The sequence below is a fragment of the Rutidosis leptorrhynchoides genome, chromosome 11 (genome assembly GCF_046630445.1).
Source record: "Rutidosis leptorrhynchoides isolate AG116_Rl617_1_P2 chromosome 11, CSIRO_AGI_Rlap_v1, whole genome shotgun sequence".
NCBI lineage: Eukaryota > Viridiplantae > Streptophyta > Magnoliopsida > Asterales > Asteraceae > Rutidosis > Rutidosis leptorrhynchoides.
The window spans coordinates 192,503,095-192,514,389 of NC_092343.1; the positions used below are offsets into that span (position 1 = coordinate 192,503,095).

The 11,295-nt window shown below is 32.5% G+C and overlaps 2 protein-coding genes across 3 annotated transcripts; both read left to right on the forward strand.

Moving 5' to 3' along the window:
• The first annotated feature begins 2,727 nt into the window (after positions 1–2,727).
• On the forward strand, positions 2,728–8,786 carry LOC139877136 (probable E3 ubiquitin-protein ligase LOG2). 2 transcript variants are annotated; one of them, XM_071864556.1, is made up of 4 exons: positions 2,728–3,201; positions 3,638–4,127; positions 7,390–7,540; positions 8,406–8,786. In XM_071864556.1, exons 1-3 carry the CDS (start codon positions 2,777–2,779, stop codon positions 7,528–7,530), a joined length of 1,056 nt encoding a protein of 351 aa, XP_071720657.1. In that variant the 5' UTR covers positions 2,728–2,776; the 3' UTR covers positions 7,531–7,540; positions 8,406–8,786. The 2 variants fall into 2 exon arrangements, with proteins under 2 accessions (XP_071720657.1, XP_071720656.1); XM_071864555.1 differs by having other exon boundaries at positions 7,390–7,532.
• On the forward strand, positions 8,469–11,295 carry LOC139875332 (DNA repair protein RAD5B-like). Its single transcript, XM_071862673.1, has 5 exons — positions 8,469–8,501; positions 10,145–10,276; positions 10,377–10,528; positions 10,636–10,728; positions 10,800–11,295. The coding sequence occupies exons 1-5, from the start codon at positions 8,469–8,471 to the stop codon at positions 10,804–10,806; spliced, it is 417 nt and encodes a 138-aa protein (XP_071718774.1). The 3' UTR covers positions 10,807–11,295.

Consider the following 11,295-nt stretch of genomic DNA (forward strand, 5'->3'; position numbering starts at 1 on the left):
GGTTGAAACAAGTACTAATAATCCCTTAACTGTTAGCAATATCTTTCATCAGTTAACTAGATATATATTCAATATTTTTTAAAATTTATAATAAAATAATTTTAATTAGTTTATACAATTTCATTGTAGTTGTTTACACAATGGAATATCAAAAACGTAGTCTCCAACATGCACACATCTGTATGTTTTTGAAATCTATGTTTAAGTTTCAATGACTGATGAATTTGAGAAGTAATGATCTTGCAAGTACAAGGAAGGAGATTTGCTGATTCTGGAAAGTAATGAAATCATATGATTATTTTCCTTTCGTTTGTTAAGGTTTTGTATTTTGGGACTATGGTTTTCATCAGGGGCGGATCTATATACCAAGTAGTGGTAGCACGTGCCACCACTGAGATGTAGAATGTGGTAGAAAAATTTTGAGCTTTTAATTAGTTATACTATTGGGTAGTGTAAATTTGGTTGAGTGCCACCAGTGCCGGCACTAGAGGTGGGGCACAAGGTCGACGCAAAGGGTATCCATATTTAAAGTGCATCACTTGCAGAATTTGGGTTTTTTTCATTTAAGTTACAGAGAAGAATTCATGGGAGGTAAGTAGTAGGGGTGTTTACAAAAACGTCAAACCGCGAAAACCGGCTGGACAGAACCGATTTTTTTGGTTCGGTCCAGTTTTGAATATTAACGGTCCGGTCGCCGGTTTTAAGATCTCCAAACCGTGAAACTCGGTCCGGTTTTCGGTTTCATTAGGCCACCGGCCAGTTAAACCGGACCGGACCGGACTAACCATCATTGTTCTAGACATTGGCCCATCAGTCAACTGTGATTTTAATCGGTGTATCAAGGTCCGAAAAGGTTGAACCTGAAACCCTTTTCGTTTGTTCCTATAGAGACAAAAAACTTTATGTTTTGTGGAATCAAATTCATGTGTTTGTTTGTTTAGAACGAACTCAAGGAACATATTGATTCCTTCTGTGAAGAGTCTGGAAAGAATGATTTAGGATTGGTGAATGAAATAAGGTTGAAGATGGTAGACTTAGTTCTAGACTTAGTTGAGCTAAATTGGTTGCCTGGTCCTAGCTTTTCGTTTTACGAAATTTCGTTCACATTTTGCAAACGAGTTGAGTTGCAGTCATGGCGGTGTTTGTCCTCTTGTTTTGATTTTGTTAACAGATCTAAGCCTACCCATTCTTTATTTCCTTGTTTTACTAAGCTAAAATATCAAAAAGCAAAATTAATTTCTATAATTTATTTGGTCAGTTTTTGGCTTTTAACATTCATGTTGCGTTCTCCAGCATGTATGCATGTTTGTCTGAAAGGTTTTAAAAAAGAGGTTGTGTCGATGATTTACCACTTCTTAATGGAAAGTAACAAATTACTTGTTCAATGCTCTATCAAAAAAGTGAAGTTCAAAACCGTCAAACCGGTCAAACCGGACCGGACCAAACCAACTAGTTAGACGACTTTCTTAGTCTGCTTTGGTTTTATATTTGTTGAAACCGTGGTTGCCGGTTTGGTTTGAGATTTAGTCCAAACCGGACAAACCGGACCGTGAACACCCCTAGTAAGTAGGTGAAGAAGAAGTATCTGTAAAAGTAAAGTTAGAGAGAGGAAAAATGAATATTAGGTACAATATTAAATTAGCTTTATATTACGGAGTACTTGTGTTACAGCTTGTTGTACAAACCTTTAGTTGGATTTTAAAATTACCATAAAATGAAAAACACCAGTACACACTACCCCATCGGCCATCCCATCCATTATGTAATTTTCCTATTTTTTTTTTCCTATTAATATTATTGGAGTACTTATTATTAATGAAATAGATAGATAAATTAAACCTTCCATTTTATCTTTTTGTGACATTCATTTTTAATTTATTAATTATATTAATTAATATACTAGTTATAAACTAGTCCAAACCGGCCCGCGTGTTGCGGCGGGGGTTTTCGGGCTGCGTATTCATATTTAACGTAGTGTTGTGTATTTACAGAGGAAACACGACCACATTTAGTATATAAAGGTTAATTTAAAAAAGATATACTACTTTTTTTAATTTTTATCATTTTATTTTACATTTTGACAAATAAATAATTTCACTTGAATATATAAAATAACAATCAAAACCGCAAAGTGTTCGATGCAATTGTGGTGACATTACTCGAATACATTTTCCTTGTAGTTACCAGCTCATTTCATGGCCTCGGAGGATGAAGTCTTCATTGTCGTGTGCTCTCATATTTATAAAATGTACTCCGTAAATTTTAGATTTTGTTGTTTGTTTAGCCCCCGTAGGAAAAAAAAATTTTAGATCCGCCACTTATCACTAGATAGTTGTAAAAAATTTTAAGGTTTTAACTAGTGACATCAGTGACTACAATTTCTAGATCCGCCACTGGTTTTCATTGTACTTTTTAATTTCGGTTGTTTTGATTATTAGCTAAAACATTATTCTTTTCCAATTTTATCGAACTTAATGAAATATTTTATTTTATCTACATCTACATGTTAGTTATATTACATTCACATTTTGATTGAATAACATCGTCAATTATACAGCATCATATTATTATTATTCAAAAAAACTCCGTATAGAATAATGTGATTCTAGGGTCTACTCAGTAATAAATGGTCTATACTAAATTTGAAAACACGGTGTTATTGTTTATTAAAAATATTTAAAGGACAACCTAACTTTTACCGTTTGTACCTATTTGATCAAGCTTCAATTTTGTTCCAAACCCACAATTTTATCGCAATCAAGAATTAATTTTGGAAATGGGTAATGTCGGAAGTAACAATTCCAACGGCCGCCGTGGCAACAATCCAACACTGCCACCGCCGCAACCACTGCCAGAGGTCAACGCTAATCGATACGTATTCGCAAGATTAAGACCTTATTACCACAACCCCACCGCAGCGTACTATCCGCCGCCGCCTGCTGCGCCACCGTTGCCTGCACCATATGATCACCACCACCGTGTACCGATAGACCCAGCGGCGCAGGCATGGGTCGGTGGTAGGTACCCATGTGGGCCAGAGATGCACCCAACCACAGCTTATATTGATCATCAAATAGCTATTCCTAATGAAGTTAAAAATGAAGTTAATCTCAAGCGAGAAACTTTAAAAATTGTGCCCGATGAGCAAAATCCTGGAAAATTTCTTGTAAATTTTACTTACGATGCTTCTGTTGCTGGCAGGTAACATATATATATTTATAGGTATAACTTTCTGTATCAGTAACATATTCTCATTTATGTTAAAGAATGTATCATGTAGATGTAACTGTAGATAATCTGTGTATTGGGGTAGTTCTGTAATTTGCATTAGAGTGAACTGTAGATATTTTGGTCAACTTTTTTGATGGAAATAAGATGTTTGGAAAATGGTTACTACTATTATGCTTTGTTATGTGGATGACTGGATGGTTAAAGCAGTGATTATCAGTTTTAGGATAAGATAGAAACCTGCTAGTGATGAGTTCCTTTGTGCTTTGTTGATATGGAGGGATAATATGGTATCATATTGTGTGTTAGTTGCTATTATTTATAGATATAATGTTTATAACATGTCTGTAATAATTGTTGTTGCTAAGTCAGAGGGACTACTTAATGTTTGATGCTGTTTTTTTGGCAGCATTTCACTCTATTTCTTTGCAAAAGAGGTTGAAGAGTGTAACATGATTACAACAAAAGAAAACTTACTTTCACCAATTACATTTGAATCTCAACAAGGTTTAGGCCTGAAATTCAGACAAGAGTCAGGAACTGGTATAGACTTTTCAATGTTTGATGAATCAGAAGTAATTAAAGTGAGTGAAACAGGGGTATATCCTTTAGTAATTAAAGCAGAAGCAACTCAATTTATATCAGAAGACGGAAATGTGATTCCTTGTGCTATCAATTCGCAACTAACTCAGGCAGTTTTTGAGAAAAAAAGAGGCGAATATCAGGTTAGGGTGTCGAAACAGATATTGTGGGTGAATGAGATAAGGTATGAGCAGCGGGAGATATACGGTAATGATTCAATAAGTACTGCTGAAGTTGATAGGAATGATCCTGGTAAAGAATGTTTCATTTGTTTATCACAACCTCGAGACACCACAGTCCTACCTTGCCGTCACATGGTATTAACAATCTCTATAAACACTTGTGTGTTGTATATATATATATATATATATATATATATATATATATATATATATATATATATATATAGGGGTAGGATCAATGGGGAAGTAACCAATTGGGGGAAGCGGGTGAAGTAAATTTTTTTTTTTTTTTTTGAAAGTTTGGTTTTTTTCGAATTTTTTTTTTCGGGCATCAAGATCACACGAAAATATGAACATTTAAAAAAGACACTTCGTGATGAATGTTATTATTTAGACGGGAAAACGATCGACAAAAATAACATTCAAGATAATATTGACCGTGAAGAATGTTAATCTTCGAACGTTTTTTTCTTCATGTTTTGTGAAGTACTTTTTGTCAAAATTTAGTCCGATTTAGAGTTTAGGGTTTAGGGTTTAAGGTTTGGTGTTTAGTGTTTAGTGTTTAGTTCTTAAACCCAAAACACTAAACCCTAAACTCTAAACCGTTCGTGTTAAAAACTCAATCTAAATCCTAAATCTAAACCCTAAACCCTAAATTTCTAAACCCTCAAAATACGCTCGAAAAACACGATAATTGTTATATATTATTTCTTCGAGCATTTTCACGCCAAAATAAAAACATTTATCACAAATTATCTGTTTTAAATGTTCATATTTTCATCCAATCTATAATGTTCGTGAACAAAGTTTTATCAAAAAAAAAAAAAAAATAAAAAATTTGCTTCCCCCGCTTCCCCCGCTTCCCCCAATTGGTTACTTCCTCATTGATCCTACCAATATATATATATATATATATATATATATATATATATATATATATATATATATATATATAGGGATAAGTGACTTTTTTGGGATAAGGGGATAAGTAAAATGATATTTTTATATCTTTTACATTAGAGCTCCAATTTAAAAAAAAAAAATTACGTGATCTACTGACATTGTGTAGATTCATATTTATTTATTTATTTTTTTTTTTTTTTTCAACAGGAGCTTAAAATGCACCTGATGCATGTTAATGTTTTTTGAGGTTTTTTTGAGTTTTTTTTTTGGATTTAGCCTGGTTTAGGGGTTAGGGTTGAGGGTTAACCGTTCGTTTAAAAACTCGTTCTAAAACCCTAATTTCTAAACCCTAAACCCTAATTACTAAACCTTGAACACTTTTTTTTAATCAGAAGTCATTTTTTCTTTGTTTTTTGTTAAGATGCATCTGCTGCATGAAAGGCAGTTAACATGCATCAAACAGCGGATAACATGCATCAGATGCATCTTAACGCTCCAGTTAAAAAAAAAAATTTCTGAATCTGCACACTGAAAATAGATACCAGCAATTTTTTTTTTTAAATCGGAGCTGTAGAAATAAAGATATAAAAATCACAAAATCACTTATCCCCTTATCCCACCAACACCCACTTAGCGCTTGATCTTCACCCTATATATATATAGGGGCAGAATCAATGGGGAAGTAACCAATTGGGGGGAAGCAAATTTTTTAATTTTTTTTTTGTTTTTTTGGAATTTTTTTTTCAGACATCAAGATCACATTAAAATATGAACATTTTGAAAAGACACTTCATGATGAATGTTATTATTTAGGCGGAAAAACGATCGACAAAAATAACATTCAAGATAATATTGTTTGTGAAGAATGTTAACGGATTTTTTTTCTTCATGTTTTGTGAAGTAAAATTAATGGTGTATCCTATAGGGTACACGCATAAGAACACCATTTTTATATAGAAGAATGGATCAAACAATACAAAAGATAATTAAATTTGGCGGTTTTCAGTATTCGCCGCCCAGCGTACAGCAGGCCGCCCAGCGTCAAGCGTAAGCCCTGCAGGCAGCTTCTATGCTTAAGCCCTTTAATTCAACGCGTGAACGGCACGCAGCCACATCAGCACACGCCACCGACATTCCGGATACTTCACGTAACAGAACCATTCAGTGATTGACACGTGTATCTCGAGAATTTCGGACATTCTACGCCTATAAATAAACCCTCTGGGTCACCACATATCATCATCATTCTGATCTGAACTTCAGTCAGAGAGAAATACACTTTCTCTCTCACACAGTCTTTCTCACTCTAAACATACATTAGCCGCTTAGCAGCATTACGCTACACGGATCAATTTCAGATTGATCCTCAAATTGATTGAGGCCACCCCACGGATTACTCATCCGTGTTCCGGGTCTGCAGAGATTATTTCTCTAGGGCAAACAACAATCAACAGTATACGCCACACGCTGAGCAGCTATTGACTTGTACTGGTACCTCACAGCCGCTATACGGAAAATTGTACCAACAAAAATTTAGCCCGATTCAGAGTTTAGGGTTTAGGGTTTAGGTTTTGGTGTTTTAGGTTTATTCCATAAACCCAAAACACCAAACCCTAAACCCCAAACCCTAAACTCTAAACCGTTCATGTTAAAAACTCAATCTAAATCCTAAATCTAAACCCTAATATCTAAAACCTCAACATACGCTCGAAAAACACGATAATTGTTATATATTAGTTCTTCGAGCGTTTTTTCGCCAAAATAAAAACATTTATCACAAAGTGTCTTTATTAAATGTTCATATTTTCATCCAATCTATAATGTTCGTGAACAAAGTTTTTTCAAAAAACGAAAAAAAAAAAAATTTTGCTTCCCCCCGATTGGTTACTTCCCTATTGATCCTACCACTATATATATAGGGGCGCGATCCATGGCTAAGCTTTAAAACGGCTAAGAATGGATAAACAAAATTTCAAAAAAAAAATTTTAAAAATTATCTTTTTAAGGGTCTCTTAATATATAAATTGAAGAAAAGGCAGAAATTACAAAAAATAAAAATAAAAAAAAAATAACGAAATGGTTAAAAAATCGATGATGAGTGATAATAATCGCGATGAATGATTAACTTATTATTCATCTGAATAGTGATGAATAGTGATGAATGATATTTATCATTCATCACTATTCAAATGAATGATAAGTTAATCATTCATCGCGATTATTATCATTCATTATCGATTTTTTAAGGATTTCAAATGTTTTTTTGGCTTATAAAAATATAGATTAGGAGAGCATTTTGATGCAGATTTATAAAGATAAAGAAAATTAAAAAAAAAAAAAAAAAATTTGATTTTGCTTATTCCCACTTGGCCACTAAAGTTGCTTAGCCATGGATTAAATCACTATATATATATATATATATATATATATATCCTTAGAGGAAAAAGGTCATCTTTTCGTAAATGCTTACAAAGTTAGTTGGTTTTGGTTTCAGTGTATGTGCAGTGGATGTGCAAAAGTATTGAGGCGTCAGACGAACAGGTGCCCGATATGCAAGCAGCCTGTAGACTCGTTATTGAAATTTGAAAAGAAACAAAATGGAGTTGAAGATAGATGGTCATCTCGTTATATTTAAAGGTTTAAAGGTCATTCGAAACATAAAAATGTGCCCATATAGAGTTATAGATATTAAATATTTCAACAAATAAAAAGAATAATTAGTTTAAGACTTGCAATTTCGCGGGCGGGATTATGCAAGAATATTTGTGGTAATAGAGTTATATTTAAGAAACTATATGTATTTGGTGACTTTCACAATTATAAAATGAACCTAAACATCTTAAGGATAGCCACACCAACGCTCGAATGAGAAAACAAAACTAACGCATCCTTGAGAAATATGAAAAATTCTCCCTTTCAGCCCTTAGTCCGTGTCCTGATTCGAAGAAAAACATTTATTAAGTCGGGCAACGGTCAAAAATTGTGTCAACGTCAATTAAAAGTTGACTTTTTGTCTAGCCTTGTTTTAATATAAACGAAAATTCCAAGCCTTTTTAAAAATTTACCTTGGAAAAGCACCAATCTACAAAGTATCCCTCGAGTATAAATTAATAAATACACTTAAACACTATAATAAATATATATATTATATATATTATACAAAACATTATTAAAAACCTATATATATTATTTAGACTAACACCACATCATCTTATTTGTAAATCGTTTTTTTTCTTCTAATATTTATGTTTGAAATGTTTAATACATTTATATTTAAAAGTCAACGTTGAACAATGTCCGTCTCGACCTTTAAAGGTCTAAGTCCTGACCGACTCGTATATGTCTCGTGTCTTTATCAACCTTGCATAATATAGCCTTCTCAAACATCGTACATTCTGCACTGAAATAGGTTTTCGGATAATATGTAATTTATGAGTTTCATGAGATATATGAGATTCACTCTTTATCTGTTATGAATATCTGAATTAAAGTTTATGGATTATATTACAGGTAATTGCTGAGAGTTTATGAAGTGGCAGGGATAAAGCAAGGTTTCGATTTAATTGTCATAAAATGTTCACTGAAGTTGAGTGCTTAGGTGGCAAGGTGCTTTAGCCTTTTTGTTTTCCAGGAGCAGTTGAGCTTTTTATACTCACTTTCACTAGATCCAATTGAATTCAAACATCATAGAGCTTGATCTAATGAACAATCATAACGGGACGAAGAAGCTGAAAGTATAACGCCTGCTAGAAGAAACCGATTGTGAAATTTTGTGTGTTCGTTTACTGCGTGTATTTAGATGTCACATTGTCTACAAATAATCGCTGTCTTCTTTGCAAAACAGAAATGCTCTTTTTTTTTTTTTTTTTTTATGTTTATAACATCCAATCATGTCACTTTAAATCGTTCAATTTTGTTTGATTTGGAATTCATATCTCTCTTATACTTAATATGAAAACTTTTATGATGCTATCAAAACCCACTTGTCAAAATACTAGCCTTTAGATGAGAATATTATCTTTTAATCTCAGCCATTCAAAATGCTTATGACATCATTTAGGAAAACAAACTGCAGTTACAATTTGTAATTACCCTCCTGCCCTTGATTAAAATCTCCCTTATTAAATTAACCGTCAACAAAAAAAAAAAAAAAAAAATACATATCTTTAGATAGGGCTTAACTTTCATTACAACTTTCACGTCGGCTAAAAGCTCTCATTTGAATGAATCGAATGTATAAATTGATGAAAAGCCCCCGAGGAAAATCGGTTAATCTCATTTATTCATGCAATCAAATGTTATCGTTCATATACTTCAAGGTTCAATAATCAAAGATGCATTTTTCGGCGACCGATGTTTAATTAATTAATCTGTTGAAGACATCAATTGCATTCCGAATGAGTATATGCCAGTTTTTTTTTTTTTCATATCAATCTTTAATAAGGGTTTGCTCATAGTTTGTAACATACCCACATGGTGTTAAATAAATCATAGTTTGCCTGTCATGTTTGATTATCTATTTATTTTTTTATTCATTTCTTTGTGTTTAATAATTTTTTGGTTCATTGATTGTTAGCAGATTTCGTCGATTTACCGTATTAAAGTAATACACCAGGTATTAATTCTATTTTTATTGATTTTTCTTAAATTTTGCAACTCTGTATCCATATTAACATCAAATATGAAACATTAGGGTCTGGAATGCTGAAGTTCTAGATCTATATGTTACTACAGTTTGTGTAAGTTTTAGTTATTTATTAAAAAATAAGTAGTAACAAACAAATTTCCTCTTTTTTTTAACATTGTTATTAATATAAATTGATTCTTATTGTATGTGATGAAAACACATTTAATTGTGATAACGGTTTTGTTGATAACTGTTTTATAACCAGGATGAATTCACACCAGAGTAGCTTGATTCTTGTAAGCGTTCCCTAGCTCTTGAAGTATGTTTTCTTCATTGTTTAGGCTGTTTTAAGTTTCCACTATATTGTTTTTATTATAAACATATTATAATATTACATACAAGGACAACATAAATATATGTAATGTTTAATTTTTTTTGAACACCATACTTAGTATATTCTTTTATGGAGTAGTAAATAATGTTCAAATGACTAAGTAAATAATATTGGTCAAGTTTATAACAGTTTACTACCTTATAGTTTTTGTACTTGTTCTAACATATGAATGAACAAGATATAATCTTGCCTATTTTTTTAATATATATCAATTGTTTTTTTTTCCAGAGTGATGCAAATGAATGTGTATCGTTACTACCTGTAGGAAAACGGCGAAAGGGTGAAATCGTGCTTTTAGAACTCAACAAAAATGCTCAAGTTATCAATGAATCATCATTAAACAAGCTTGTTTGTTCTGCTGTATAACTAAAAGGCATAATAAATTAATTAACTTTTTACTTATGTTATTGTTCTAATTATTTTTATCAAAATCTGATCATAAAGTTGTCATCTTTCGTAGGAAATGGAGCCCCCAGTGACACTTACATGTGATTTAAGACCATACCAAAAACAGGCTCTATATTGGATGACAGAATCAGAAAAAAGTGTAGATGTTGAGAAAGCTGAAGAAACACGCCACCCATGTTGGGCAGCTTATCGTATATGCGATGAGTATGATATTTCTTATTTATACTTTTATATTTTTTATATAACTTATAATGAAATGATAATATGATTTAGTTTTGATGAATTGTTTACTTTCATTGTGATATAAACAGAAGGTCAATTGCAATTTATGTAAATATCTTCTCCGGGGAAGCAACTACCAAGTTCCCTAAAGCAACACAGAGTCACAGACAGCTAGAGGAGGGGTACGATTTTACTCTTATACATGTTTTAGTTTTATGATAATAGTTTTTGATGATGTCATCAAATTGTGCAGATTTTAGCATATGCAATGGGACTTGGTAAAATTGTGATGACCATTTCTTTGATTCCTGCAAGATCAGGCAAAGGATTGACTGATATTGAAGATGTAAAGAGTGTGATACTGAAGATGTAAAGAGTGAATATGACACAAACGTTGTTATGTTTGATAGAGATAATCTCCACATTCCACTCCAACCGAAGTCATCAAGTTATCATACTCATGATCAGTCTCCCGTTTTCTTGAATTATGTGAGATTTGCAGGTTTATGAGGTATATCAGCATGGGGGAAAAAGGATCATACACAAATTGAGGTCTAGACGTGTTACTACATGGCTTGCCCAAAGATTTTTAGGAATTGCTATATGAAAATGTTGACTCGAGTGACCCGAAAAGTTCTGAAGAGCATAATCAAGGTTTGTCTAATTGTAATGCTGACTCGAGTGCCCAAAGAATTTTGTTTGTCTAATTTTAATGTTTTTGATATTTGTCGATTTATTATTCACATATA